The 27,858-nt window shown below is 37.6% G+C and overlaps 1 protein-coding gene across 3 annotated transcripts in view; it reads left to right on the plus strand.

The window, feature by feature from the left end:
- CADM2 (cell adhesion molecule 2) overlaps positions 1–27,858 on the plus strand; it is a 574,407-nt gene that overhangs the window by 443,529 nt on the left and 103,020 nt on the right. For all 3 annotated transcript variants that reach the window (XM_015632251.1, XM_015632240.2, XM_015632246.2), the window contains 3 exons: positions 14,111–14,263; positions 16,784–16,921; positions 22,675–22,845. In XM_015632251.1, the coding sequence (XP_015487737.1) occupies positions 14,111–14,263; positions 16,784–16,921; positions 22,675–22,845 (462 nt within the window). The remainder of the gene's footprint in view (positions 1–14,110; positions 14,264–16,783; positions 16,922–22,674; positions 22,846–27,858) is intronic.

The following is a 27,858-nucleotide window of genomic DNA, read 5'->3' on the forward strand; positions in this document are numbered from 1 at the left end:
AACCTAAAGGATTCTGCTCAGTCTTTCTTGGGACTCTCCACTTTTCTCTAAAAACCAGTGACACCAGCCAGGTCAGATCTTGCTCACGCTGAAACGAAGACACAAAGAGGCTGCTTAGTCTGGCAGGTAGCCAGATAGCTGGATCAGTCAGTGTTAAGGGATGGGAAGGAAGGGACAAATTTTGAGTTGTCACAGTCCCTAATGCAAGCCAGTAATAAGACCTTTTGTCCACCAGTCTTCCCAGAGAATGTTGTCACCATCTGGGCCTTGTATTTAATGGATTTTGCTCACTCCTTTACCTACCAAAGCTGTGCCACTGCAAATATTCACAGCAGGAAGCAGAACAGCTTTCCTGCTAGCTGGAAACACAAAAAAAACCATTTAAATCTTTCCTTCAATTAGTATGTATTTATATTTATATGTGTAATGTCTGTATTCACATAAAGTAGGACAGTTTCAAAGGAGACTTTAAACGACAGATGCCCCAATTTCCAGCAGAGATGGCATGCAAATAGATCAAGTGAGGTGGAAATTCTGGAATCTGCCCCTTCTGAGCAGGGCTGTCTAACCAGAGACATACCCTTGTGGGTCTCAGTATACAGGCAGGTTTGGGACAATCATGGTTTGCCAGAGGAGATCCAGCAAGTCATTCTGGGAATATCTGCTGGGTGAGCTTTTAGATAAAATCAGTTGAACAGCTCTCTCTTTGGGAGTTGCCCTGATGCAGAAACAGGATCTATCCTGCACTCCCAATCCAGTTAAATGACCCAGGAGAATTCAGGCAGTTGCCTGGAGGCATTTGTACCTTCTGAGAGACTTGAGCTCAGCAACTCAGCTAGGTGCTTGTCATTGCATAATTGAAGAATTTCAGCAGTGCCCAAAGGTTTTCCTTAGGCGAAAGGATTCATGTTTCTGATATTTGCTGTAGGGTTTTTTTTGTGTTAAGTTCATCCCCAGCTAGAGCTAGGTGCCATTCCTTAATAAATTGCCAGAAATATCAGAGACCAAATAATGGTTCAGAGTGCCAGTGAGCCTCCTAGGTATTGTTGTAGTGGCTTTTTGACACGTCTGCCTCTGCTGTCAAATTTATTCCAGTAGAGATCACCTTACAAGATGATACTTGATTTACATTACCTGATTTGTTCTGTAATGGAGGAGATCAGAGTCGAGTCCTTGATTTCATTTTCACTGGGAACAATATAACTTTAATTTTAAAATGGATGATCAGTGCCTACATTCAGAGAAGTTGGCTACCGCAATCCCCATTGTGGAGCAGTGTAATCATCATTCTCATCCTACTTTGTCTGCTGCAGTCAGAAATGTTTCATCTTGGCTCATTTGTAGCTGTCTGTCTTGGATCTAGATAGACACACCTGGGCCAGATCCTCAAGTAGCCCCACAGTCTTTCCCCCTCCCTTTCCTTTCCTCTGAATTTAAACAGTCTCCAAGGAACCTTATCCTCTAAAGTGATATTGGGGGGAGACAAAGGCATTTTTTGCCCACTTTTTTGGTTTTAATCCATTTTTTGGTTTATGTCTGCTGTCAGAATTAGGAAGAAAGATTTGCATGTGAGGATAAAATTTTGTCTTCATGCCCTGGAGATCAACCTGGTTGCAGACTCTTCTAATTATTGGTGTAAAGCTCATGATCGAGATTTTACAGTAGGAAGCTCCTCATGGTCTCCTATACAACTTTAGAGTACCTTTGAGTTAGTGTTAATCCATATTGTTTCGATTACCCTTCACCTGGCTGTGAAGTTAAATCTGCTGCTACTCTTAAATTTATAGGATTGTAGTTTTCTGTGCAAAAACAGTTTGGTAATATTTTTTTATATATTTTATTTTATTTTTCATTTAATTTCATTTTGTTTCGTTTTTTGGTGGCAGTGGTGGTGGATTGTTTTATTCTAATCTACCACTGTTTGGTGATACTTTCAAGGATTCAGCTAGACAAAATTTAGTCTGCAAAGGAAGTTTAAAATTTAGGAGACACTAAAGAAATTATCTCTGAGCATTTTTCTACAGTTCTTGTTTTGTTATTTTTGTTTTGTTTTTTTTAATTCAGCTTTTTAAGCAAGAGTTTACTAAATTCTGTATGATTTAATCTTTCTTTTCCTGATCTCAGAAGGAACCTCTTGGAAATTAAAGCAATACATTATGATTATCAAGCATAGAGGGTTCAAAAATGTATTCAATAAGTCAGCATTTGAAGATCTAAGTTTCCAGAGGTTCCAAAACTGAATGGTGGTTGTGATTTCTGTCCATGGTGCTGTAATTCAATGTTGATGCAGAAGATTTCTTGGGAGGCTCAAGTTTGTGCTATCCCACAAGTGGCAAAAGCAGCTCAGACCAAACAACAACCCCATGGAACAGGATCCTGGAGGACGTGAGAGCTCAGCTGTGTGCACTCAGACAAATATCAGGGTCCCTTTTCTTCACCTTCTCACTTTGTATTGTTCCATCTGGAAAGATTTTCACTGACTCAGTAAAATGTTTTTTTGAATTATTTTTTTATTCTTGGAAAAGACATGTCTGTGGGAGGGCCTACCCAGAGCAGCACTCAATTCCAGAGGCAATCACATTAATCTGTCATTTTCCCTGTACCAGGTAAGACATATTTGTATGGATGGATAGTCTTCAGTTTTCTTTATTACAGTTCAGCAGAGCACTCTGCAGGGTATCAGTTTTTAATTCTATGAAAGCAATTTCAAAGCCAAAAAAGGTGGAGAGTAATGCCTGAGAACTTTTTGTTTGTTTTATTTTTCTGTAGTATTATGTAGTATTATGAAACAGATAAAAGCTGCATGAATCAGAGAATCCTCAGATAGCTGTGGTTGGAAGGAACCTCTGGAGATCACAAATCCATCTGCCATGCTCAAACTGGATCAACCAGGGCAGGTTGCCCCCAGACCCTGTTCAGTCAGATTTTGAGTATGTGAAACTGGAGACTTTACACCTTGGTGGGATCCTGTGCAGTAAAACACAGTACCACAGTTCTTTCTGTGATTAAGCTCTGAGTTTGTGGAGGACCATCTCCAGTGCTGGAGCACAAGAGTGTGAGGAGCCCTCCCACTGGGGAGGGAGCAGCAGCACAAACACCGAGTGATGAACTGACCACAGCCCCCATTCTGTGTCCCTCTGCATTGCTGGGAAAGAGTTCATACTGGGAGTAAAATTAAGCCTGGGAAGAAGGAAGGTTTGGAAGATAGGTGTTTTAATATTTGATTTTATTTCTCATTATGCTACTCAGATTTGATTGGTAATAAATTAATTTTGCCAAGTAAAGTCTGTTTTGCCCATGACAGGAAATGCTGAGTTATCTCTCCTTGTCCTTATCCTGACCCATGAACCTCTCATTTCTATTTTCTCCCCTCTGTCCAGCTGAGGAGGGGAGTGATAGAGCAGCTTTGGTGAGCACTCAGCTCAACCTACCAAAATGACTGATGTTGCAGTCCCTTGCCTTTATGGCCCTACTCCAGTATGACCCTGGCTCTGTTCTACTGGGTGAGCCCAGAATTGGGCACAACTCTTCAAGTGTGATCTCTCCAGGACTGAGGAAACTGCAGGGATCATCTTCTTGGACCTGCTGGCAACACTTTTCCTAATACATCTTAGGATGCTGATAAGTGTAAAGTAATTTAGGTTTACAATTGTTGCGTTTTTGAACTCCTGCTACAGGAAAGATAAAATGTGCTTGGGAGTTTATATTTGGAAATATAAAGTAATAAGTTAATTTGATGTACTCTCCCCTTTTAAAGAGTTGCTGATCAGCATTCCTGATGTATTTTGTATATGTAATTGGTTTAACCCATTCTTTATTTTTTTTTACCAGTGGCTTCATTCTTATAGAGAACATGTATAGCACACAGAGGAAATAAAATCATTTACTACAGAAAATAGGAAAAATGTTACTAATAGAGATGCCAACAGTTTTCCATAAATTAAAGATTGATGAGAAGAAGAGGAAGAGGCTAGATGGATTAAAAAGTGGAATAATGGACAGTTTATTCCAAAGACTGGCAAGACCCACCTATGTGTGCAGTCAAGAAAGATTTCAAAGAAAAGGAACAGTGATGAAGAGTAAAAGGATTGAAAAAATGAGGAAAGAATGGCATCAGTGAGGCAGGAAAAATATTTTCTCTTTGAAAATAAATGTGTATTGAGTATACTAAAGGCTGTGACAGGGGAAAATAATTAAATACAAAATTTTATTTAGTTTTTGTTAAGAGAATTAAAAATATTAAAAAAATTAAAAATAGCCACAAAAATCAATCACTACTGGAAGAACCCCTTGCATTTTTTAATTATTAATTGCTTCCATTCATGTGACAAGCATGATGTGCAAAATCCGTCATAAGTAGTAAACTGAAGACAGATTAGTTACGGTGGTTTCTTAGTGAGTCTTCAAACTGTACAAGTTAAGTAAAGTGCAGTGTGAGAACCAATAATAATCACTAATTGTTGTAAGTGTGAAGAGTTAATAGCATTCCCTAGCTGTAAATGGTTGTAACCCTCTATATTTTTTTTTTAAATTAATGTCTTTTGTCTTTCACCTTTTGCTACAATTTGAGCTGCAAAAGAAACAGCAAGAAGGAACCAACAACCATTCTTTCCCAACTCAAAAAAAGAAAAAAAAAAGGAAATGCCTTCAATAAATGTTTAATTGAAAATGTCAGGATGCATTCAGCTGCTTTTTGTCTAGACATACATGTTAAGCACAGACACGTTTCTTCTGGCATACTCAAATATATCTGGTGTATGTGAATGGCCCAAAAATATCAGATCTTGGGGATAAATAGTACCAATGTTAGAAGGACTGCACACATCTATTACTGTTAGTATCTACTGCTAGTTAAATAATGTATTTATTCACAGTAGACTTTTTATTCTGTGTATCTGTCAGCCCTTGGTATGCCATCATATGTCAGGTGTTTGCTTTTATTTATTTCCTAAATAATTTTCTGCAGTACTTGGTGAATATGTCTGACCACCATCATGGAGTCCAAATATTTTATTATTGCACTTGTGTCACCACATTCTTGTGGTGCATAGCTGCAAAAGAAGTGCATTTACACAAAGTAAATTTAGCCTGGAAAAGTTAACTTTTATCTTCCTCTCTCTCTTGTTTTTGGGTTTTTTTACTGGTTTTTTTTTTCCTCATTGACTATAGAGACTGGCAGCCTCTTCTTTAGAGGGACTCAAATCCACATCCTCCATGAGGGAGAAAAATGCTTAGGAAAAACTAAAGAAGATTAATCTTTGGGAATACCTACCAAAGGGCTTTTGTTGGCACTTCAGGGTTGGTCACATTTCTGAATTTTGTGATATGCAGATTCTTTACCCCAAAAACATCTAGAATTACGAGATCCCAGAATGTTTCACACTGGAAAGGGCCTCTGGAGGTCATCTAGTCCAGCTTGGTTCTCTGACTGTTAGAACAGCTTCTTATGAAAATGAGAGGTCTAGATCTTCTGCTAGTTATTTTTTTCTTTTGAGTTTGGACTAACTTCAGTGTTCTCTGCTTCCTCATGCTAAACAATCCCAAGTCTCTTAGCCTCAACTTGTAGGAGAGACACTTCAATCCTTTCATTATCTGTTTCTGACACCATTTCTCACTAACAGGTTCCTTCTCAGCACATCTGCATCTGGAAAACTAAGACAAATCCCACAAAAGAGGGAGCATCTGTGTGCTTGTGGTGGGGAGACAGATTGTCTGCTGCTCCACTGCATGAGAGACATCATAAAACTTTAAGGGCTCTATCATAAAAGATGCTGCAGCCATCAAAGGGCTTTCTGAGAATCCTCCCTGGAATTGCACTAGACTCATCCCGGATCTCTCCTGATACTTTGTTCCATATTTCAGTTCCCTCCATAGTGAGATGTTCGAGTCATCACTAGCAGCACTAATATCTTCAGTATTGATGTGTACATTAGGTTTGGACTCTTCATTGGTACTGGGATCAATTGCTAGGTTGACTGCAGATACATTCATCAATTGTTGATGATTTCTTGGCTGTTTTGTCCAGGTTCTGTAATGTTTTCAAGGCAGTGACCTGTTCTTAATTGGCCTCTGGAGGAAGCTAACTTGCTCCACTGGCTGCAGCAGGAGTTTAGGGAGTCTGACTGCTTAATGTAGTTAGGAAGAATGAGTATTCCTGTGTTGGCATCTGTAGCCAACATAGCCATCTGCTACAGGAAGGATGATGTTCATTTCTGTATCTATGTGATCAAGAAGTGCAGGAAGAACAGGGACATCTTATAGCTGTTCTCAGGTAGAAAAAAATCTCTTTTAGAACATCAAAAAGTGAGAAAGTCTCTCCATACTCTGCTGAAATAATGTTTGAACAGGACTGCACTCTTTAGGAATTAGAAGACTCTGACTTTACAAGGAATATGAAGTAGTACCATATATATGACTCTACCATGAGTAACACTCAATCATGCCACTGAAAACACTTCCAGTGTCATGGGATCATTAAACTTAGCTGGTGAAGGGGCAGAACTGCAATGTCACCATCCACAAGGTCAGGCAAACACAGCTCTCCAGCCTCCTTGAGGCACGGTCAGCTGCAGACACACACACAAAATGTGTTGCTTTTGGGCAGGCCTGGGTAGAACCTGGTTGTGCAGCAGTGCTAAAAGTGTAAAATCTGAGTTATTCTGTGTTCCCTGTCCTTTAGGACACCTTTCATTCAGAGCTGACTGAAGCCAGTGTATGAAGGTCACCAGCAGCGACTGCAAAGAGCAGTCTCTTGACAAGGAAAAAGAATATTGTACAACTGATGTTCTTTAAAATACACAGATGGCCTCGGTAGAGCTCTGTGCTGTTTGGCCAGGCAGTTTCTAATACTGCATAAGCTTAACTCTGCCTTGGTCAGGAATCTTTAAGTGCTGCTAACACAGTGATTAGTATCAACATAAGTTGCATGAGGAAAAATTACCTGATCTTTGCAGAATTAAAAACTTAGAAATCTGTGAAACTTTGTTTTGGTTTGCAGGAGGATTAGTATTAATTTCTTTCTTCTACTTCAATAAAGTCATTATCTAACATTTCTTACTCGCAGTGAAGTCCCATTTAACCTACATAAAACACAGTGTTTTTTCTTTTCAGTTTAACCCTCAATATTGCAGGAAAAAATATAAAATTCTAATTTCTGTTAGTCTTTCCTTAGGTACAGGTGGACTTATTACAGCTCTCCATTGTATTATTTTCATTTTCTTAGTATTATTTTTGTGGCAGTAGTCCATCAGTAGACCTTCAGAAATTATCTTCCCAACTGAGAGACTGTTTCTGTCTGTAATTTACAATATATGGCACAGTATGATGTATGCTATTTTGGAATGCTGTAACATTTTCCTTTACCATAATTGCAAGGATCAGTACAACCTGGAATAGGATTCATCTTTTTAGAGTGGTGCTGCATTTGAACATATAGTTAAATAATTTCCTCTGTAATCCTCAGGGCTCCTTTCCTACATTACTGTTTTCAAAACATTCATCTCCAACTTGGTACATAAGACTACCAATTACTTTTATCTATTGAATCTCATTTATTTTAATTCTGTCCATCTCTAACCTTGCCAGATCATTTTGCAATGTTAATTTTTGCAGCTGTATGTTTGAGAAGTATGATTTAAAAATATTTTCTAGGCTACTGTGCTGTGGCAAGTGTCCAGTTGCATTAGGATAATAGGAAATCTTGTAATTCCCTGTTGAACGAGGAACCAGATGAACAGACCTTGTAAGACAATGTTTCATCCTGACTAATGAGATTTTTGGTTTATTTTTTGGAGTTACAGTTAAATATTATTTCAACACAGTAAAACAGTAAAGCATCTTCATAGTTCAAAGATTGTATGTTTTGCAAAGATTTGAAACTTAAATTTCTTACAGGAAAGAGAGTCAGGCCTCAGACCTTCTCAGACAATAAATATCATCCTTATGACAGGAAGAAAATAAGTTCACTGTTTCTTTAATGCAAGAAGCAGGCATGATAAACATCCTGGAAGTCAAGTCTTTTCTCTCTTTTTACATGTTTCTTGAGTGCTCTGAAAAAGAGAGAAGCCGATACAGAACATGATTGTGAGAGAAAAGGTAGCTCAGTGCAGAAAATCTGCCATGCAGGAAAGTTTTCTTCATTCCATCCATGAAGGGCATGTAGTGATCCTGGCCTTCATTTGTCACTTGGCAACAGTTGGTGAAACCTCAGCTTAGCAGCTGCGTCCAAGATCATAAGTCATTGTAAGTCACCTTAAACTCTTTTCATTTCATCCAGATTGCAGGATTGCTTCACTGAAGAAATTACCTTTCTCTTTGGGTTTTCCTCATAAGCATCTAAGGCTGTAAGCCCTGATAAATAATAGAAAAGGTTGTACAGACAGGTTCTGAGTCCCCAGTGCTTTGGCCTTTACAAGGCAAGCGCAGAGTAGATGCCTCTCTCAGTGAGGCTGTCCTGATGAAGGGAGTTTGCTGCTTGTCTTTGGCAGATGCATTATGCAACATGCAAAAATTCTGAAAAATTTAAAAATGAGGAAGCAGCTTGCTGCTGAGAATTGTTCTCTAAATCAGCTAATCAGATGTCCCTGTGAAAGTGTATCTCTGCTGAAAACGATCTAGTATTTTCTTATTAGACTGCAGACCACAGCATAAAGATGGTCAGATGATTAGAGGTGGGAGAAGCATATTTCTGTTTACCCCCATTGTTTCTTCCTTTTGATCACCAAATACTTTAGAAATGCACTGGAATGAAAGTAAAACCTACCTCCAAGGATTGTTATGTAGATCTTCCATTTCTAAACCATTAGTATATTTTATGAAGCTCAGTGGTGCCCCAAATTTATTAAGAACATGAATGGGTTTAAATATTCAGTGATATTGAAGTATTGTCAGTGATATTGAAGTATTCAACCAAGTGACTGAAAACTGTGAAAGACACTGTTTGGAATGTCTGTTTGAACTCATCTGTGTTACTAACCACTAATTACTAATGGGGGAAAAGCCATCATGCACCTGCAAATTGGTCAGACTGTTCCATAGCCAATTAGCCAAAGATCCCTGAACACTATTGAGACCTTCAGTTTCTGTGATTTCCACTGATTTTACTTATAAATGATGCCACCTTTAAAGGACATCAGTGGTACTTATATCAGCCAAATTTATAAGTTGCATTGAAATTCCTAATTCTTTTCCCTCTGTATTAGCACTACCTATGAAAGTAGGCTCAAAGTAGTTTGAGGACTTCTGTCCCAGAGGAAGAGGTGGTAGTTCCACAAATTCAGGTAAGAATTGCCTTCACTGAGAGGTAAAAACGGCCTCAGCACATACAAAAGTAGAAATAGAAAACATGGGATTACTAAATATTCACACTGCCACCCTTGTGTACTTGAATGAAAGTAATCAACTTGCATGACTGGAAATGAAAGAGGAAGGAAATGGATTTTCTTTCCACATGAAAAACAACTGAAAAGTTTTAAAATCTTAGGAATTCAGATACCATGCAAGTATGGACTAGATGGGTTAGGCATGAATAGAATAACTGTGTAGCAGTCCTTCTCCTTTTCAAGGAAATGTGAATGTTTTGAAAAGAAATATGAATGTTTAGAAGACACAGAATAACAATACTAGTTTGGTTGGTTCCATTTATTCCCATTATTTCTCTTTTTTCTTGCTCTGCTGGTGGTGATTGATGCACAACTATAGGCAAATTCTGTAGATCATCCTATGGGGACCTTGGTCTATTGAATTTATTAGGAGCAAAGAAAAAGGGTCTTCTCAAGTATATCCAGAAACACAATATAAATCCCTTTACATCTATTTCAGATTATGGTACTGCATTCAGAAAGTTGGAATCTGAAAATCAGAGGGATTGTTTCAGTTTCATAAGTATTATGATTCTGGGAGTTTAGTCTGACCTGTAGAATATCAGAAATCCTTCTGGTTCCAACTACTGGTTATGTTATTCCCATGACAGAAGGAAGAGCTCCAACATAAGGAAGAAAATTTTGTTGAGTGAATCCCAGGATGGCAGCATATGTCAAGTTAGTATTCTCAAAATATCAGCAAATCACTCTAGAGAATTTGGGGATTTTGTTGGGGGGTTTTTTTCTCCCATTCTTCAAATATATGACTCAAAATTCAACAAAGATGTGGTAATTTTAGATGAAAATGACATTAGAGATGCTGCTATGTGGCTACTATGTCTAACAGGTCCAACTGCCTATTCTTCACAGTATGAAATGTGGATTTTTTTCCATTTTGGCAAATTTAAAAGGTTTTTTTGTCTCTCTGTTACAATTCCTGTTGCAGGATTTCTGTATGATAATATATAATCATTATATTAGTATTTTTTTTCAAAAAATAAAGTACAGTTTTGTTTGATTGTGAACAAGGAGACCAGTTTATTGTGATGGTCATCAGTCTCAAGGATTATTAATTAATGCAGCTGAAGTACATGGCTGTATCTCTTACTTATAATTACCTCAACTCTACAAATTATCAAGGTTGCTTGTTTCTGTGTCAGAGAACATTCTGAAAGGAAATCTTTTCCACAGGAAAAGAGAATGACAGGTAAAATAAATGAAGTGTGTCTGCTTAGGAACAAGTGTTTTATGCATAATTATTTCATGCCTTGCAAATTAACTACATCATATATGCCTGGGAATTACAGAAAACTGAAATAATGTACCTAGGGCATATTGGAATTTACTGTGTAATTATATTTCTTGTTGCATTTTATATTTTTCAAATGGCTGGCAACATGAGAATCCAGCAAAGTGATGCCAGGGCTGGTATTTTCTGTTTCTGCTTTTGGCATATGCGTATTTCCCAGAAGTCAAATAAATATTCTGGGTTTTCACCCTTTCTCTAGCATCTCTATAGGTATGCAAACTATGGACAGGGTAATGATTCAGCAATGTAGGTTAAAATCCCCAGGAAGAGGCCAGAAGGGTCTGTTTGGCTTCTAACAAAGTGAAATGTTAAAGACAAAGAGTTTCTAAAGAAGGCTCTGAAAGAGCAGTGTTCTGCTTTTTTGTGTTCAACTGCTAATTAAATGTGATGGAACATTTTCTATTTTACTCTGTGGAGCTTTATTTGAACTGCTGTGGTGGGGCTGCTAGCCACTGGTACCTTTCAGGAGCTGCCTTCTGTCCAGGCTGTGTGGGCTGCTTTGCTCCATCAGGCAGGTTTGGCAAGGTTTTCTGCCATGAGCAGGACCCTGCTCCACTCACACACAATGCCTGGGTACCAGGAGTTGCTGGAATTACCCCTGCTTCCTCCACTGTTGCTGTTGTTTCCATCACCCTTTTAAGCAAAAATTGCACCTAAGACAGAAAATGGAAACAAACCAGTTCTGGCATCCATCACAGCTATCAATTTCATGAAGAGAAACTGGTACATTTGTAAACAGATGAGGATATAGAAACAGTTATGGGAATACAATTTGAAAATAAGATTCTGAAAGGTCTCTGTGTAAGTGCTCACCTTGTCTAAGCCATAGCAGTGAAATTTGGTTTGCCTGTCATCTGTAGACAGAAAACTTGCAAATAATCAGGTTTGAAAATGATGGAAGAGTTAATTGTTTTTAGACCCAGCACTTAGAAAAATGCTTCTGACAAACAGCTTTCCTGCAAAGGAGTATCATGTTGGTGCTATTTGCAGCATTTATTGCAAAGGCTGTGTTGGTATTTCCATTACAAAACTTTCTTGCAGTTTTTTCAATAAAAATCCATTCTGTAGCAAAACATGGAATATCTGATCTCATCTCTTGACCAGTGGTTGTTTTTACCAGCTTTCCACAAAATTGACTGAGCTGAGGTTTTTATATTTTACAAAGGTTAGAAAAGGTGTGGAGAGGAGGAGGTTGAGGGAGGGGAGCAATAGGAATGTAGTTGAAGGAAATGGTTTGTATTTCAATTGCAGGATCAAAATGATGTGCTGTTGGCATCATCTGTAGGCCAGTTGTGCTGTAGTGGAATTCTGTTCTTCTTAGGGCAAGAAATTGTGCACATTGTCCCATCTGTAGGAAAACATTTCAATAGATTCATAAATCTATCACAATGCAGTTATAACTGAAAATTATAACAAATACTGTGTAAGATGATATGGTGCATTATTCTTTAAATAGTTTCAGATTAAGTGGAGGAAAATATCACCACTTCCAAATTATGAAGTTCTGAAAGGCTTTTTGGTTTTTGTTGGTTTCTTTGCTTTGGTTTTCTGGTTTTTTTTGCTGTTGCCAAATTATATATTTCGGTGTGATGGTGATCAAACCATTTAGAAGGACTTGAAAAATTTTTTAAACCTTTTTTCTGGAAGGTCAGTAATATGAAATAAACTATCATTTTTATGTCTGCTCATTTGCATCTGACTAGAATTGACAAGGTGAGGAAGGAATTCTGAGTCCCCATCTACTTGCTCAAAACAGCTTCACTGTTTTGAGGAGTTTTGGCTGCCAAAGCCACAGTGATCAGCTTTGCTGCTCTTAGGGGTTGGTAGACTCTTGCTTTTTTGTTTTCCTGAGCTTGTTTTTCTCAGCTGTTCTGTCAGCTTTGCATTTGGTGGCATCTGGTTCGCTTGCTTGTTTACTTTAAGGTTGCTCCTATTTTCATCATTATATGGATTTGATATTATAAACTGAAGAATTGTGGTTTTCTCCTTGTTGTGGCTGGCCAGACATCTCAGTTCTGACATTGTACACAGTCCCTTTGATGTGCCTTGAAGAAGTCCCTGGTGTGCCTGTGTGTTAGGCCTGCTTAAGCTCCACCTTTCAGACCCCACAGAAGAATCTGAGCTTTAGCTGGACCTACCCTGAAATAATCAGCAAATTCAGCTGAAATTTTCTGGTGAGAACAAGCCTAAATGGCAGCCTTAGAAGAAGATAAATTCAAGTGACCTTTTTTTTTCCTGAATCTTCACTGTGTCTTCGTATTTTGTTGTAAATCTACCTGGATCGACTTGGACAGCAATGGGGCAGAAACATCTAGGTTTAGCAGCAAAAGAACCACAGTAAAACTTTTTATTCATTTTTATCATTGGAAGAGATGTACTAGACAAATCTAAGAGTCTTTGGAGACTTTAGAAAGAGGTGAGAGAGAGCATTAGGGACTTGAACACCGTCATTCTTTTCACAAAGCAAGTGTAATTGTATTGATAAATATCACAGTCCCATTTTACTTTTGATTTTCAGAGGCTTGCTGGAAAAATAGGCTCACTGAAGTTTCACACACTACCAGGCCAGACATTTCAATCTAGAGATATAGAGCTAAACTTCCTGAGTTTTAGAGACTTTTTTATTGTTTGCTTAGGAGAATTGCAGTGTTTGCTCACTTATGATATTGTTATTTCTATGCTGTGGAAAGATTTGGATAATATATGCAGATTCCTCAAGCAACTTTACTGCAGAAAAATAGAATGTTTGCGAATGTTTTTTCAGTTTTCCAATAGAAAATGGGTGTTAATCTAAGTATAGGTTATAAAATTAAATTTTAAATCATTAACTAAAGTGACATTTTGAATTTAAGTGAATCTACATGCTCCCTCATTGCTTTCATGCTAACAGAAGAGATTGTATTTTTATTCATAATCAAAAAAAGGAAAGCCACTATACTAAATTACCTCAAACTGTTACATGTACTACATAGGCATGAATAAGTGGAACTTTCAGTCTATTAGTCACAAGAAACAATTATTTAGAGAATTTAAGGAACCTGATATTGCAGTTCAATATTAGTAGTAATGGACATGAGAAAAATCTGTAGGCAAACTGTGCAGGGCTAGATGTGGGATTCTCAGCATCTGTGAATATGTGAAAAGCAGGCTGGTTTTGGGAAGGATTTATCTCTGAAGGGGCAGAAATCAAAGTCATTGTTGGGATTTTTAGAGGAAGGCCAGAGGTAAGTCAAGTCCTGTAGTTTCTTGGTTTATATATGTTACAAATCACTCAATACACCTCTCAAAAACTTGCTCAGCTTTATTCCACAGAGATAACAAATATGTCCACACCCCTGTGTTCTGGCTTCTCCTGGAACCTCCATGGAGCCTCCTGTAGCACTCCCCACGCTTTGTTCAGGCGCTGGATCCAACCCTGACGTGGATTCCTTTTGTTTTTCAGCTCTGAGGGACAACAGAATCGAGCTGGTGCGAGCGTCGTGGCACGAGCTGAGTATCAGCGTCAGCGATGTGTCCCTGTCGGACGAGGGGCAGTACACCTGCTCTTTATTCACCATGCCTGTCAAAACTTCCAAGGCTTTCCTCACCGTCCTCGGTAAGCACCAACAGCAGAAAGCACAACTGAGCAGAAAGAAGGTGTTAAACTCCTCAGGCTCTGGCAAATTATGATAAGAATGAACTTTTCTAAGGTTTGGCAGAAGATAAATGTAAATGTCTGATCTAGTTTCCCCTCATGTTTATTGTTTCATATTGCTGTGCTGAGAAATAGCATTCCTCTCCCTGTTTGCACCATGGCAGGATAAAGAGTTAGGGAGCACACAAGGAACGAGTGCTCCAGAAAATGGACATAACCTCTACATCCCCAGCACCTCCAGAGCAAAGAAGGTGCATGTGTTCATCTCCTGACAATCTATTGGGTAGGGCAAAGGGGAGAAAATCAGAAAGCATGAAATCAAAACGGGCTTTAGAGCTTTATCATTTTTCCTTAGCTGTGCATTTTTTTTTTTGGCTCATTCTGCTTTTTTTTTTTTTTTTTTTTTCTTTTTTTTTGTGTCTATAAAGTTTCAAATTTTCACTGGGTTTGCTGCTTCTTTTATGCTTTATCCTCTAAGTGCTCTGCTGTTTTCCCCAAAGGTTATAGATACACATAGAAAAGCAATAGATTTCAAGAGATGCCCAGGAAATAAAGTTTCTGCTCGAAGCTTTATGTGATTCTATGAATGTCAGTAGCCCAATCAGCCAAAATTGCTATAGTTCATTGAAACACACCTGCGAACCTAAGAGGTTATATGATTTTAGAGATTGATTTTTATTCTCTTTTCCTTTTGTTTTGTCCCTGAACATGACTCTTTCTTTCTGTTTTATTTTTATATGTGGATGGGCAGACAGTTGAATTTAATAGGACTAATATAAGATATTCTCTGTGGCAGTAATATTCACATTAATCCAGCCAGGGAATTGGTTTTGTGCTTAGGATATGAAATACATCTCTCTTTCAGTCCCTGTGAGACTATTTTACAAAAATCTTCACAAGTTTGCCATTAAGGACAAAAAGTACCCACTCAAAGCAGAATATTCTGGAATAGCAACCACCTGTGCTTAATCTTCTTTCTGTGGAGAGGCATTTCATGATCTAAACAATTGAGGAGGGCACCAGCTCAACCTTTTAAATGGCAGAAAGACATAGAAGGGTGCTACAAAGACAAGAAAACCCCCAAATATCCAGCCAATGTTTATTAACAAAAGTAACTTGATCTTTAATGGTCCTTTAAGCTTTACCTTTGTTTTAGGGGAGGTTTTCATAAAGTTTTCCCAACATCATTTGCTTACCTTCCCAGAGAGAAAGCTGCACAGTTTAAAATTCCTGCCTTTTTTTTTTTTTTTTCATTTTGCATATGTAATTTCCTATTTCAAAGCAACATTTTAAACTCTTAAAACGTTTTCTGCTGGAGAAGGAGATCTTCTATGCTGAAATGTATTACATCTTTCCATCAGATAAACTATCGTTTTATGTACTAATAATCTCTTTATTGGCTGCTCTGCTTTTGATTAGAAAATTTAAATGTTAAAGTGGTGTAATAGACACCATTTTCTGTCCTGAGAGTGAGAAGTAGATTTACTAAAGAGCTGTACTATGCAACAGGTGATGCTGCTTTGCATTTATGTACATAATCTGTCATTTTGGAAAAGAGATGTAGAAAAACTGAATTATTAATACAGGGCACAGGATCAATTACTGTGACTGAGCCCTTTATCTTGCCACAAATGTGAATGCACCAGAGCACTGTAGCTGCAAATTATAACTGACATTTTTTGAGATTTGTAAATTACTGTCATCAGTATTACTTTAAAATAAGTTATTCTCATGTCTTCATAAGTTAAATGCATTTGTGCACGCAGTGATCAAAACTTTCCCAATTTTTTCATGTTTTTTTAAAAAAATATTATTAATTTCTTGTTATTATTTAATTATTTATTATTTATTATTTATTTCAAATATTTTTAAATTATATTTTTTTTAAATCTTCCATGGTTCATTGAAAAACAACCATTTCCGAATTGAATATTATATGTGTGGTATGTCAGGGAACTGTGATTATACCTCTTGGTGTTTTGGTTTTGCTTTCTCTGAAGATAAAATGACCCCAGTATTTATTTTCACCCTTCCTTTTACCTGGATTTTGTATTAAAGTCTTCATTAATTAGGTGTAAATATCTGTTCTGAACTTAGGTCAGTTCAGCTTTTTGTTGCCAGTTTAATTTTCACAGCTGTGCTTCTAATGCGCTTTGTCATCCTGCTTGCTGTGCTGAGCAGTTTAAATATTGTGACAAGTCAGACTAGACCTGCATGCAAAATACACAGAGATAAGGTATTTATTAAACTGCAATCTGTTTCTCTTGGAAAATTAGGTGCTTTCTTTATTTATTTAGAATCAACTACCGTTCAGATTGATGGTTAATTTACAATAGGAGAAAGGTTTAACTGACAAGGCACGAGGAATTAATTATCCTGTTTCCAGAATTCAGAGCATATGAAGAAGTGAACTTTAAGTTGGTCGTGCATTCATGGCAGCAGCTGACACTATCAGACACATTTTGCTTGTTTGCTTGTTAGGTGTTCCTGAGAAGCCACAAATTACTGGATTTACCTCACCAGTCATGGAGGGAGAGAGGATGCAGCTCACTTGCAAGACATCTGGTAGTAAGCCAGCAGCTGATATCAGATGGTTCAAGAATGACAAAGAAGTTAAAGGTATTTAAAAGGATTTTGGTGTCATTTGGTCCAATTGTCAAAACTATACATTCTGTAGAATTATTAATTTTTTTTTAATCTGTGTTTGTAAAGCCGTTCCTATCGGGTCATGGAATGAGTAGGGGATAGATGAAGAATTTATTGTAATTTACTGTAGTGGTCATATAACCATCTTTTTATTGTTACTTCAAATGTTAAAAACTGACGTTTTGGATTGCCCAGAACTCTGTGCAGCACAATAAACTCAGCTGTGAGGCTTCATAGGGCAATGTTTTCTGGATTATTATCACAGTCAGAACACTCATCCCTGATATTTTCCATTTCTCTTGTGCCATTCCAACATGGGGTATGTATGATTTAGTTGAGTCCCAGATTTAGGTTATACTCCCCTAAAAAATGTGACCAGGTGAGGCAGAACCATCTGGAGGAGACAGGAGAAGGCACTTCCCGGAGGAGATCTTTGGAGCCTGCTCTGGTGAGGAAGAGTCAGGATGTAGCAAATGAGGGAATCTCCAGCTGAGGCAAGGATGCTGACAGTCTGGAGCGAGGAGGAGGGAGAGGATGGGCTTTAAGGGGATCAGGAAAACTTCACAAGGGCTGAGGAGAGTTGGAAAAAGTCTGCTGTAACTCAAAAGCCATGGAGTGACTGAAACCAAAGCTGACAGCAAGGATTTGCCTTCAAGGATGCAGCGAGCTAGGAAAGAGCTGCATATAAAAAGCTGTTTATTTCCTTTCCATCTTCTCTTTCACTTTGCTTGGAACTTAGTTTTTTGCTCCATATTCTTAAAAATGCTGGAATGGTTTTAACTCCCCATTGGTGAATGAGTGAAGAGAGCTTCCTGATGCAGAAGTCTGTCACACCTCCAAGCCAGTGGAGGTGCCCATTATAAAGTAGATGGATAAAAAGCATAAGGTATTGGTATTTATTCATGTCACCTCTATTCATTCTGCTGTAAGGCCAGATGAATAAATGATTCAAAATCCACCTTTTCTGTGTGGCTTTAAAAAACAAAAACAAACAAATAAAACACCCTTCATTTATCTGATTTGTCTCATATTTTGGATTTCATTAGCTCAAGAAACTGCCTGAAGCAAAGTTACAGAGTTAATTACTGAACCATTTATCTTCCTTTACTGTTTTCTACCATAGTTCAATGTGCAAAAGCAGAGCTGTGGTATAAAATTGGTAAATAAAGGAGATTGCAGATGATTGCCTAAGGAATCCTGTCCATTCCAGAGGTGTCCTCATATTTCTAATGAAAATGAGAATAGTATTGAAAGGAGCGAGCATTTTAGACTGAAATAATTTGAAATGTGTAACAAGGATAGAAAATGTGGAAACAGAAATGAATTCTTTTCAGAACTGGGAAATCTGAGGAAATTGATTAAAGAAATGCAGCATCTAATCACATGTAAGTAAAAAGAATTAAACAGCACAGCTAACACACATGGCAGAGCATCGACTGTGTCCTCCAAAAGAGATGGCAGGATAAATAGACATGCTCAAGGCATGTAAAGACTGGAAATAACTCCAAACCATGTCAATACTATAAGGGAAATACTGGTACAGTTGGCCTAACAGCAAGGCAAGACATATTTGAAAATATCTTAGTCTAAAAATTACGCTTTAAAATCTGATGCAATTACCTTTGCCTTTCCTTCTGCTGATGTGTAATTGAAGCCAGCAAGCAATTTGGTCATTTCACTTTAACTAATTTCTTCTTCTCAGAGTTCCCAAAGGGATTTAAAAAAAACCACAAACAGGAAAACAGGATGGGGAAACAAAGGAGTGTGAGAGGAGTATGAAAAAGAACAGTAAAGGGGGAAAAAAAGCCCCGACAACCAGAAATAGGAGGAAAGTACTGAGCACATTCATTTCAGTTTAGTTTTCTAGGTCTTCTGAAGAGCACATTGCCATTTCTCAAAGGTTAGAAATAAAATAACCTAACCAGTCTGCAGTGGCATCAGCAGAAGTTACATTAGCTTTGTGCAGTGTAAAAGGTGAAATGATAAATCTGAGAAAATAGATATGAAATTATATGCTAATGCAGCTGACATTAAAGGTTAGAAGTTCGTCTGTCTAGCACCAGTAAATCCAATTGTGTTATACTGTATTATACATGGTGCAAACGAATATAAATGATGCACTGAGATCAGAGTCGCACCAAAGGGGAAAAAGCCACTCTAAAATTGTAGCTCCATTGCTATTATTCAAAAAAGGAATCATCATCTGGTAAAGGAATAGTGTTTGATAAAGTAAGTGTTAGTAATGAGAGAGACTGAATGTGAAGCACTGGGTGCCACACCTTTTATTTTAGTGTTCTGTCACTCAGATATGCACCAACTCAACAAAGGGATCTGCAGTTTAGCATTCTGGTGACATTTCTGAAAGATTATTAAGTACAAAAAATACTGGAGAAGCTAAATGCAAATTTTTCATTCTGAAATTACCTATTTTTTTTTGTTAACAAAATTTGTTACATGCTCTTTCAACAAAATTATGTAAAGAATTTCTTTTTAGGCTTCAGGAATATTTTGAATGGATTTTTGGGTTTTTTTTCCTTTCCTAGGTAGGTTGGATTTTAAAACTAAATAAGTTAATTTTTTATGTCAACAAGTTAAGGTGCTTTGATTAAGTTTTAGAGAGGCACTGATCATTTTATCTTGATAAACCTCTAAAGCAAGGATGAAGTTTTTTTGTTAGATAATAGGGCCATTTTGTGTCACAACTTGAGTTTAAATGTAAATAACAATTATATCTGCCATGTAAAACCAGAAAAAAATGTCTTTTTAAAGGATGAGTATTTCTTTGTGTTCCAGGTATGTGCTTTTATAAATAGCTTGCAATTATTAATGGATGATGGACATTCCATCATTTGCATTTCCTATTTTCCCTAGCAAACTTCTATACTTATGAGATACAAACCTGTTTTAGTTGATACAGGAATATCTGTATGTGCACATCTCTGAAAGTCGTGGAAGTGGGCCCAAAGCTGATCCCCAGGTTTCATTTGGCCCAACATCTATTCCAAGGTTAAATCAAGTGGCTAAAGGTCTTATCCAATTCAGCTTTGAAAAGTCTCCCAGGACAGAGATTCCATGGAAACATTTCTGTCTGGGCTAGATTTTTTAGAATTCTAAAGCCCTCTTGTGGGTTGTTTTCATTATTTGTCGATACTTCATGATACATAATCTGAATTTTTCTTGGTGTAATTTATATTTTTGCCCATCAATTTTGCTGTACACCTCTGAGGGGCATTTTTTTCCCCTCTCTGGCCATAATTTATGTACTTTAAGACAACAGTTTGATCTGGTTTCAGTCTTCTCTTCCTCTGGCTAGGTATTACAAACTTTCTTAAGATGTCCTTGTGCAGCTCCACTGACCACTGTGTTTTCCAACAGGTTTATATTTTCTCTCCAGAAAGCCCAAAACTGGGCCAGGTATGCTCAGTGCAGCTGTGCACGTGCCAAAGAGAGGAGGATCACTCCCCTTGACTTTCTGGCTGTGTTTTTACTAACACAAGGCAGTGGGTTTTAGCTTTCAGCCCTGCAAGGGCACGCTGTTGGATGTTCAACACGTCCTGCAACACCTAGGTCCTCCTCTGTAAAGCTGTATCCCTCCAGCCTGTTCCATTACAGTGCTTCCCACACAAAATGCTTGTGTAAAGGATTTATTTTCAACCTTTTCTTCAGGGGAATATTTAGGAGAGAGGGGAGCAGCAAGAAGATAAAGGAAATTAGGCTACAGCTGACATATTTAAAAATTCTGAAAAATATCCTGAGTGATGGTGTGTACCCAGTGTCTGATCTCCACCATTCTTACATCCAGTGGGGTTTGCACTCAATTAGCAGATATTACAATCACACCTTCATTTTGCCATGAAGAAACATCTGAGAAAATGCAGCTGATAAGGAGGACAAGGTAAAAATTTCTGTTGGTGAGGCTGCCAACACAATATTATCACCGCCCTTTCTGCAGGGGAAGTTAATTCTAGGAGTTGAACTCTTTCACACAATAGATACCTAGAGAGAGACTTCTAAACATCAGTTTAGGAAATTAACTGCTTTTGTTTTTCTAAAGGATTAAGAATCCACAACCTGTCGATAAAATTAAAGTTGTTGATGTTTTCAGGAGTCTTCTGTCCCCCACCTGAAGTCAGTAAGCAAAGGGATGTGCACATTACTTATAAGCAGAATGTTACCTCTATAGATGCTTATTATTAGATTTGGAAACCCAGCTCTGGGAACAGAATCACATGTGTTTGCTTTAAATATTAGTGAAGCCATTTGTTGTTTGATTATAATAACTTTGCTTTAGCTCTGGTCAATATTTCTCTCACCTACTAATCCCTAAATATTAATAGTGACCATGGCAGAAATTGAAATCTTTTAAAGCTTAGCAGCAAACAGGCAGAAAAAATCTTGTATGCAAGAAATAAATTTCTTTTAGGGAAAAATGGAAACTGTGTAACTACATGGTGTCCTTGTCTGTCTGGAGACAATGATAAAGACCACCTCTCTGATGTCAGAGGTATTTTTAATCTAAAAAGATGTAGCTTAAGCCATTGAAGATTTGCTTTCTAAAATTGATATTTCATGGAAATTTTATTTAGGTCATTCTGTTCTCTAATGGGATTTAGTATAATTTGTAAAACTGAAACCTCTCACTTTTTTAGGGCACAGAGGACATATGAAATCTCAGTGTAATTTAATATATATGTTTAAGTATTTATAGATGTCTTTTCAAGCTTTCACTGCAATAAATCAATATAACAAGCTTACCATTTTTCTGAAATAAACTAAAATCAATAAGTATCACAAGTAGTTGGGAACCAAGTAAAACAATTCTAAAGTATGTATAAGAAGATCTTATGTTCCAATTAATACATTCAAGTATTTTAAAACGAATACAGTCTTTTGGATCTTCATTTATGATCTAGCATGTATTTCTTTAAAAAATGTTCTGAATGTGAATCTTAACCTTGAGCTGATTCTTCTTAAGGGTAGCTGAAAGCTCCCTCCCCTGCAATGTCTGTGCTGAAAACTCTCATATTTATAACTGGATCTGCACAGAAGTATCAGGTCAATTTAAAATGATATAAAACAGTGAGTGGAAGTTCTCTGCAGTAATCTTATTTCTGGTTTTCTTGGGACTTCTGTCAGTAAATGCTGTGATGTGCTCTATTTACAGTTGTTTGTTACCACTGATACCTGGGTTTAGTTTTATTAGCAAATTAGCATAATTCTAACCAAACAATAGAATAAGCAGTGAGTAAAGTAAGCACAGGATTAATCTGACTGTGTGCACATGGCTTCAGTAATATCCACATATTGCATTACTGTGAGAGGCTGTAAGAATGAATGTGGGAAATCTAATCTTTCACTAAATATTCACTGTGAAAACGTAAGGTAATGAGGGTGGGACAAAATCACAGTCATTTTCTGATGACCTACAGAAAAAGTTTATATCAAATATTGACCTAAACATGCAAGAGGTAATAATGAATGGAATTTTTGTTTGAATGCAGTACCATAGAACCAAATTTAAAATTTTCTCTTTCAATATGTATCTCTTAATTTGAAATGGAGAAACTGAGGAATAACTACAGTCTAATTACTTTTATATTAAAGAGACCAGATATGAAATATGTCTTTTTTACACCAACTGTGATAGAAGATTCAGCTGTCTAATGCTGGACTGCTTTTTTCCAAAAATATTGGGTATAAAACTAACTGTTTATTCTCTCTTTCAGATGTTAAGTATTTAAAAGAAGAAGATGCAACTCGTAAAACATTCACAGTCAGCAGCACGCTGGATTTCCTAGCAGATCGCAGTGATGATGGTGCAGTTGTAAGTTGCAGAGTAGATCATGAGTCCCTAAACTCTACACCTCAGATAGCAATGCAGGTTCTAGAAATACACTGTAAGTAATACACATTCTACGTGCTTGCTTTTATAGTTTTGTTTTGTTTCAGAGTGTCTGTGGGAGCAAAAGTCTCTGGTATTATGCAGATAAATATCACCTTTCTTTTAGCCAGCTCCTGTGGTTTGTATTTGGCTGGTTGGGTGTGGTTTTTATTTTATTTTTACAGGAATGACTCAAAAAATCTCAATGAAAGCTTTACCATTGAGAGCACTGTGGGACTGAGTTATTGGTTTTCTTTGAGAAATAGTGGAGAGAAAATGCATTTGTCTTTTTTTGATTATCATTGAAGCAATGTAAATGCATTATTATACATCAAGAGCATCCTAATTCACTGTTTTTCCTTGAAAGTTTCTAGGAACTTGAAACAAGGGTATAAATAAGCAAAGTTTGTAGCAGAATGCCTCAATAATGCTGAATGCTGCTAATGAGAATCAGTTAATAGTTTGTTAATAGTACAAACTCAGGAAGAAAAGCTCTTTAGGATTTATTTTTAGGCCTGGCCTACACAAGTTGTTAGTCTAGCTAATCCACACTTCAGTTGTATTGCATCTTTATATATTGGCTATTTTTTTTTTCTTTCAAATAGCATTTCTGATGTTTTCCATGGTGCATTGTTTCAAAGTTGAATGAATCTGGTTTTCTATCTGTGTGCCCTACTCTGAAGTCAGGTTGTCTTGTGAGTCAGTGGGGTTTTGTCACTTAAAAAATGTGAGACACACAAGAGAACACCTTTTCACCATCAGCTGACATTTTCATATTCACTTGTATTATACCCACCATTTTTCAGGGTCCAGCTGTTTGTTTTTCTGGAGAACACTTGTACATCTCATTGCCTGGCTAGCAACCACAGGCATCTGCAAAATGTCAGACCAGGGGAAGGGAAAAGGCTTTTCACGAATCTCTTTCTAGACCAGGTGCAATTGACCTGTTTTAAACCAGAAAAGGCTGTTCCTGAAGCAGGCAAGCATTCAGTGACTGCAACCAGTTCCTGAGGAACCATGTCAAGGACTGCTGCCATATGTAACTTGTTTCTAAACAGGGATATTTCTATAAGCATCTAAGACTTGCAGCACATGTAAAATGCAGGAATGGCGAAAGCACTCTGTGCACGGAAGATGACAACTTTGCTAAAAATGCCATCTGCAAAAAAGTCTGAAAATGAAGAGAATGTGGATTAGCATATGTGCTAAAAATGTTTTCTGAAACATTGTAGCCATCATTAAACTGAGGGAGATCAGGGCCTTTCTTCACCAAATGGCTATTCAACACCTCTCCTGATATATTCAAATGCATCTGTTCTGGAGACATGAATCCTTAACAACTTTCTTTCCCTGAATTCTAAATTGCACAGCCATCAGTCACTGAACTTGCCCATGCCTTCACTTCCAAATTATTTGGTCTTTCTTCAATGCCTTGCTCAAGATGTTGGCACCACAGGAGATGAACCAAATTGAATGGAACAGTAGATACAGAAATTGGACAGCTAAAAAAGGTTTAGAATGGCTGCAATGTAATGTAATGTGATTGGAAGTAAAGGCAGGGCTCTGGTTTGCATGAGCATTGAAGGCAAATGAGCCTTTTTGTGGCCTCTTGTATATGAAAGTTCCTGAATATTTGTTGTTTCTTCCCAATCTGCACCCTTGCAGCAAGGCACTACCTTGCTAAATAGCAGTGAGGCGCATCTTCCTGTATGCTTGGGTCTCCAAGTTTTGAACAAGACCCTTCTCTGACCTCCCTGAAGGTCTCTGACAAGGTCAGACTGCACTGGGCATTTCCATTACTGCTGTTCTTTATGTTAGTGCCCCCTCAGACTGCCAGCTTATCAAAAGCCATAATGCACAAGTAATTGTTCTCTATCATTCCTGCTTGCTCCATTAATTTTCCACCAATCAATTTAATACTCTCCAGCACTGGTATAGAGTCGTTATACATGGAAAGAGAAGTGATAAATGTGCCAAAAGAAGCTGAAGTTTAGGGCAGAGAGTGGAAGTACCATTTAAAGCTATGGAGAAAGAAGTATTCTATTATTGGTGACAAAAATGCTAAAAGCTGACTTTTGTTGTCCTTGTCCTTGCCACCTACATTTCCATGGTCAGCATACTCAGAAGTCTTAGTGCTGGTCAAATTTTGAAAGGAAACTTTATAAAAAGAGAAGATTCAAGGAACTGATGATGTGGTTCATCAGAGAGCCTTAAAAGAAAAAGAGGAATGAAATAATTCACTGGAGCAATTCCAAATACTCCAAATGGAGTATATTAGGCTGGAACTGGGCTCCTTGATTTTATTCTCCTTGTGTTACCATTGTTGTGGATATTAATGCAGTCACCAGAAGCTGCTTTTTTTCCATCAGTCCATAAGATTTCAAACATATAAAAGACATCCAGTTTGTATTGAAGGGAATCACGCTCATGGGACCCTGTAGAAGCTGATCCAGCATACATCCTCAATACCACCTTGCAGCAGGGCAAAAATAGTGCTGGTAAAATTGATGGGTTATGGGACCTCAAGGTCAGGAGAATTTGTTAATCTGACAACATGTGTGCTCCAAAATCACAACCAAGTTAGTGTGGCCTTGCCACATGCTCTCAATGTCCCAGAGATCTATAAAATTAGCAGACAACTGTGAGAGAATGGTAAGCAAGTCTCTTAAAATGGTCAAAAAGAACAGTACGGGTGAACATCAGTTTGGCAAAGAATGAATGAACAAAGATGAGGCATCACTCACTAGGACTGCATTTAAACACCTTCTTAAAATCTGGAAAGTTTTCTCTGTGGTACATGGATGCTCCTCATGAATTATCAGTGTATCATCACTAGTTAGAAGAAAAGGGCAATAAGAACATTTCTGTCCTCTATAATTATAATTTGAAAGTTGAAATGCCTTCTTTGTTTCAAGCAACTGGCCCCTGACAATGGACAAAACATTTGTGGCTTCATTGAAACAAACAAACCAACCAAAAAGCAAAGAAAAGTAAAAGAGAACAGTAGGAATTACAGGGTTGTGTTTGCATCCAGTGGATGATAAATAGAGAAAAAGGAAAGCAAAATAATGGAATGAAATGACAGGTTTTGATGTATGCCTAGTGAAAGGAGGAATAAAATTAAATCTGCCTTAGATGCTGGGGCTGTATGAAACAGATATTTGTAATTAGTCCATGGAGAGATGTAGATAGAAGTGCTTATGAGTCTACACAGCTGCTTTTATCATCAACTTTAGTAGGAAGTAAACCTAACAAAATGAAAGCCATCATATATAGAATATGTTTATTCCCTCTTCTTCCCCTTACACAAATCTTATGTTTTATTATTGTGATAGAGAAATCAAATAAGCTTTCCCAGTAGTGCTACAGTGTATGAAATGAAGCTGAGGACTAAACTTTTACACTCAAAGTATATTTATTTTCTATTATTCATATTTATGTGTATTTGATAAAAATTGTGCCTAAATCCTTCTGCTGCTCTTTTCTTTCATTCTTATAGTTCAGTTTGGTAGTTGAGATTACCTATATTATTATTTTGAATGAGTCTGTGGCCAATCCTTGTTTTTTTGCAGGGCTTCACAGATTAATTTTTCAAACTGGAAATATTAAAATAATAGGAGAAAACATAACATACCCCCACTCCAGACTACAGGATAATTAGCTCCTCCAGTCTTTTGATTTATTTCTCTGCAATTTATGTCATGTCTCACTTGTGCTTAATCCTGTTCATCTGTATGTTGTGCTCTGTGCACTGCAGGGCTGCCCAATTGCCCAAGTCTTTCTGCTGTGCTGAAAGGTTTGGCTGTAATTTAGTTTCTGCTTGGCCAGCAGAGGTTTGTGGTAGCATGACACTGCTTGCTGAGTTTATTTTTCCTCTGACCCTTACTGTCAATAGCAAACCTAAAATAGACTTGTATCCCCCCCGGCTTTGCTCTGAAGTTTGCTTGTCAGCCTAGCTGCCACTGATTATTAGGAAATGCTTCTTGTAAGTGATAAATACAAATCTCAAAGGGATGTTTAATTTCATTGTTTACTTCTGTGCTCAGACTAAACAAAGAATGCATTCTTTGTTCCTGTATGGAAGAATCATGGGTACAGTGCTTCAATTTTGAAAGCTTCTCAGTACAATGTTTAAGAGATTGTCTAAGTCCTTACCCTCCTGAAAAGACATTTTGAGGGCATGTACTGTTTCTGGTCTGTATCTGGGAAGTCAGTGAATTCTTCTTGTCCCTCCTCAGTGTCACAGACATGTTGTGATTCCCAAAAGTGGCATCTTCTCTCCCTTCCAGGTCTTATCTGAGCAGAAACCAGCCAACATTTTGCTTCGTACTGAACGGAGTGCCATAAAATTACCCAGTGGTAATTACCTTACCTCACTGAAGATCCTCTGACTACAGTAAATTACCCAGCAGACCTCAGTAAAAATTAATTGTGTAAATCTACCCCAGAGGCTGCTTTTGAAGCCTTAAAGTGAAATCAAATCATTTGAACTTCAAACCTAATCATCGTGCTTCTAAAATGGCAGCTGCGATGTGATCCGTGCTAATGGACTCAGTGAGATTTTGCTCAAAAGCTGACCACGCTCCCAAATGACAGCACTAATAAGCTAAATATGTGTTATGTAAAGAAGTGTCTAGAGAGGCAATTTTGAGTAAATTCTGTATTGGCAGACACAGATGTGCATGAATTGTCAGCCTGACAAATCTATAGCCGTCAGCTAACTTGTTTCCACAGGCTATTCCAACATGTTTGCGTGATAGGCACGCTTCTTCTTTTGTGGGCTGTTATTAGATTCTTTTGCAATGAACATCTGGACTTGACTTTCAAATTAGGCAGCTATTCCATGAGAATGTTGGGATCATTGTCCTGGAAATAAAGGTATTGATTTTGCGTTAAGTAAACAAAGCCCTGAGAGTGCAGCAGGCTGCAGATCGGATCAGCCACGCGCTCGTGTAGAACACGGCGTGTCTGTGTGTGCTCGAGTGTCTGACAACACTGTGCCCCTCTCACTCCTGCTGTACCAACAAAT

This window comes from Parus major, chromosome 1 (assembly GCF_001522545.3).
Source record: "Parus major isolate Abel chromosome 1, Parus_major1.1, whole genome shotgun sequence".
In the NCBI taxonomy this organism is placed as follows: Eukaryota; Metazoa; Chordata; class Aves; order Passeriformes; family Paridae; genus Parus; species Parus major.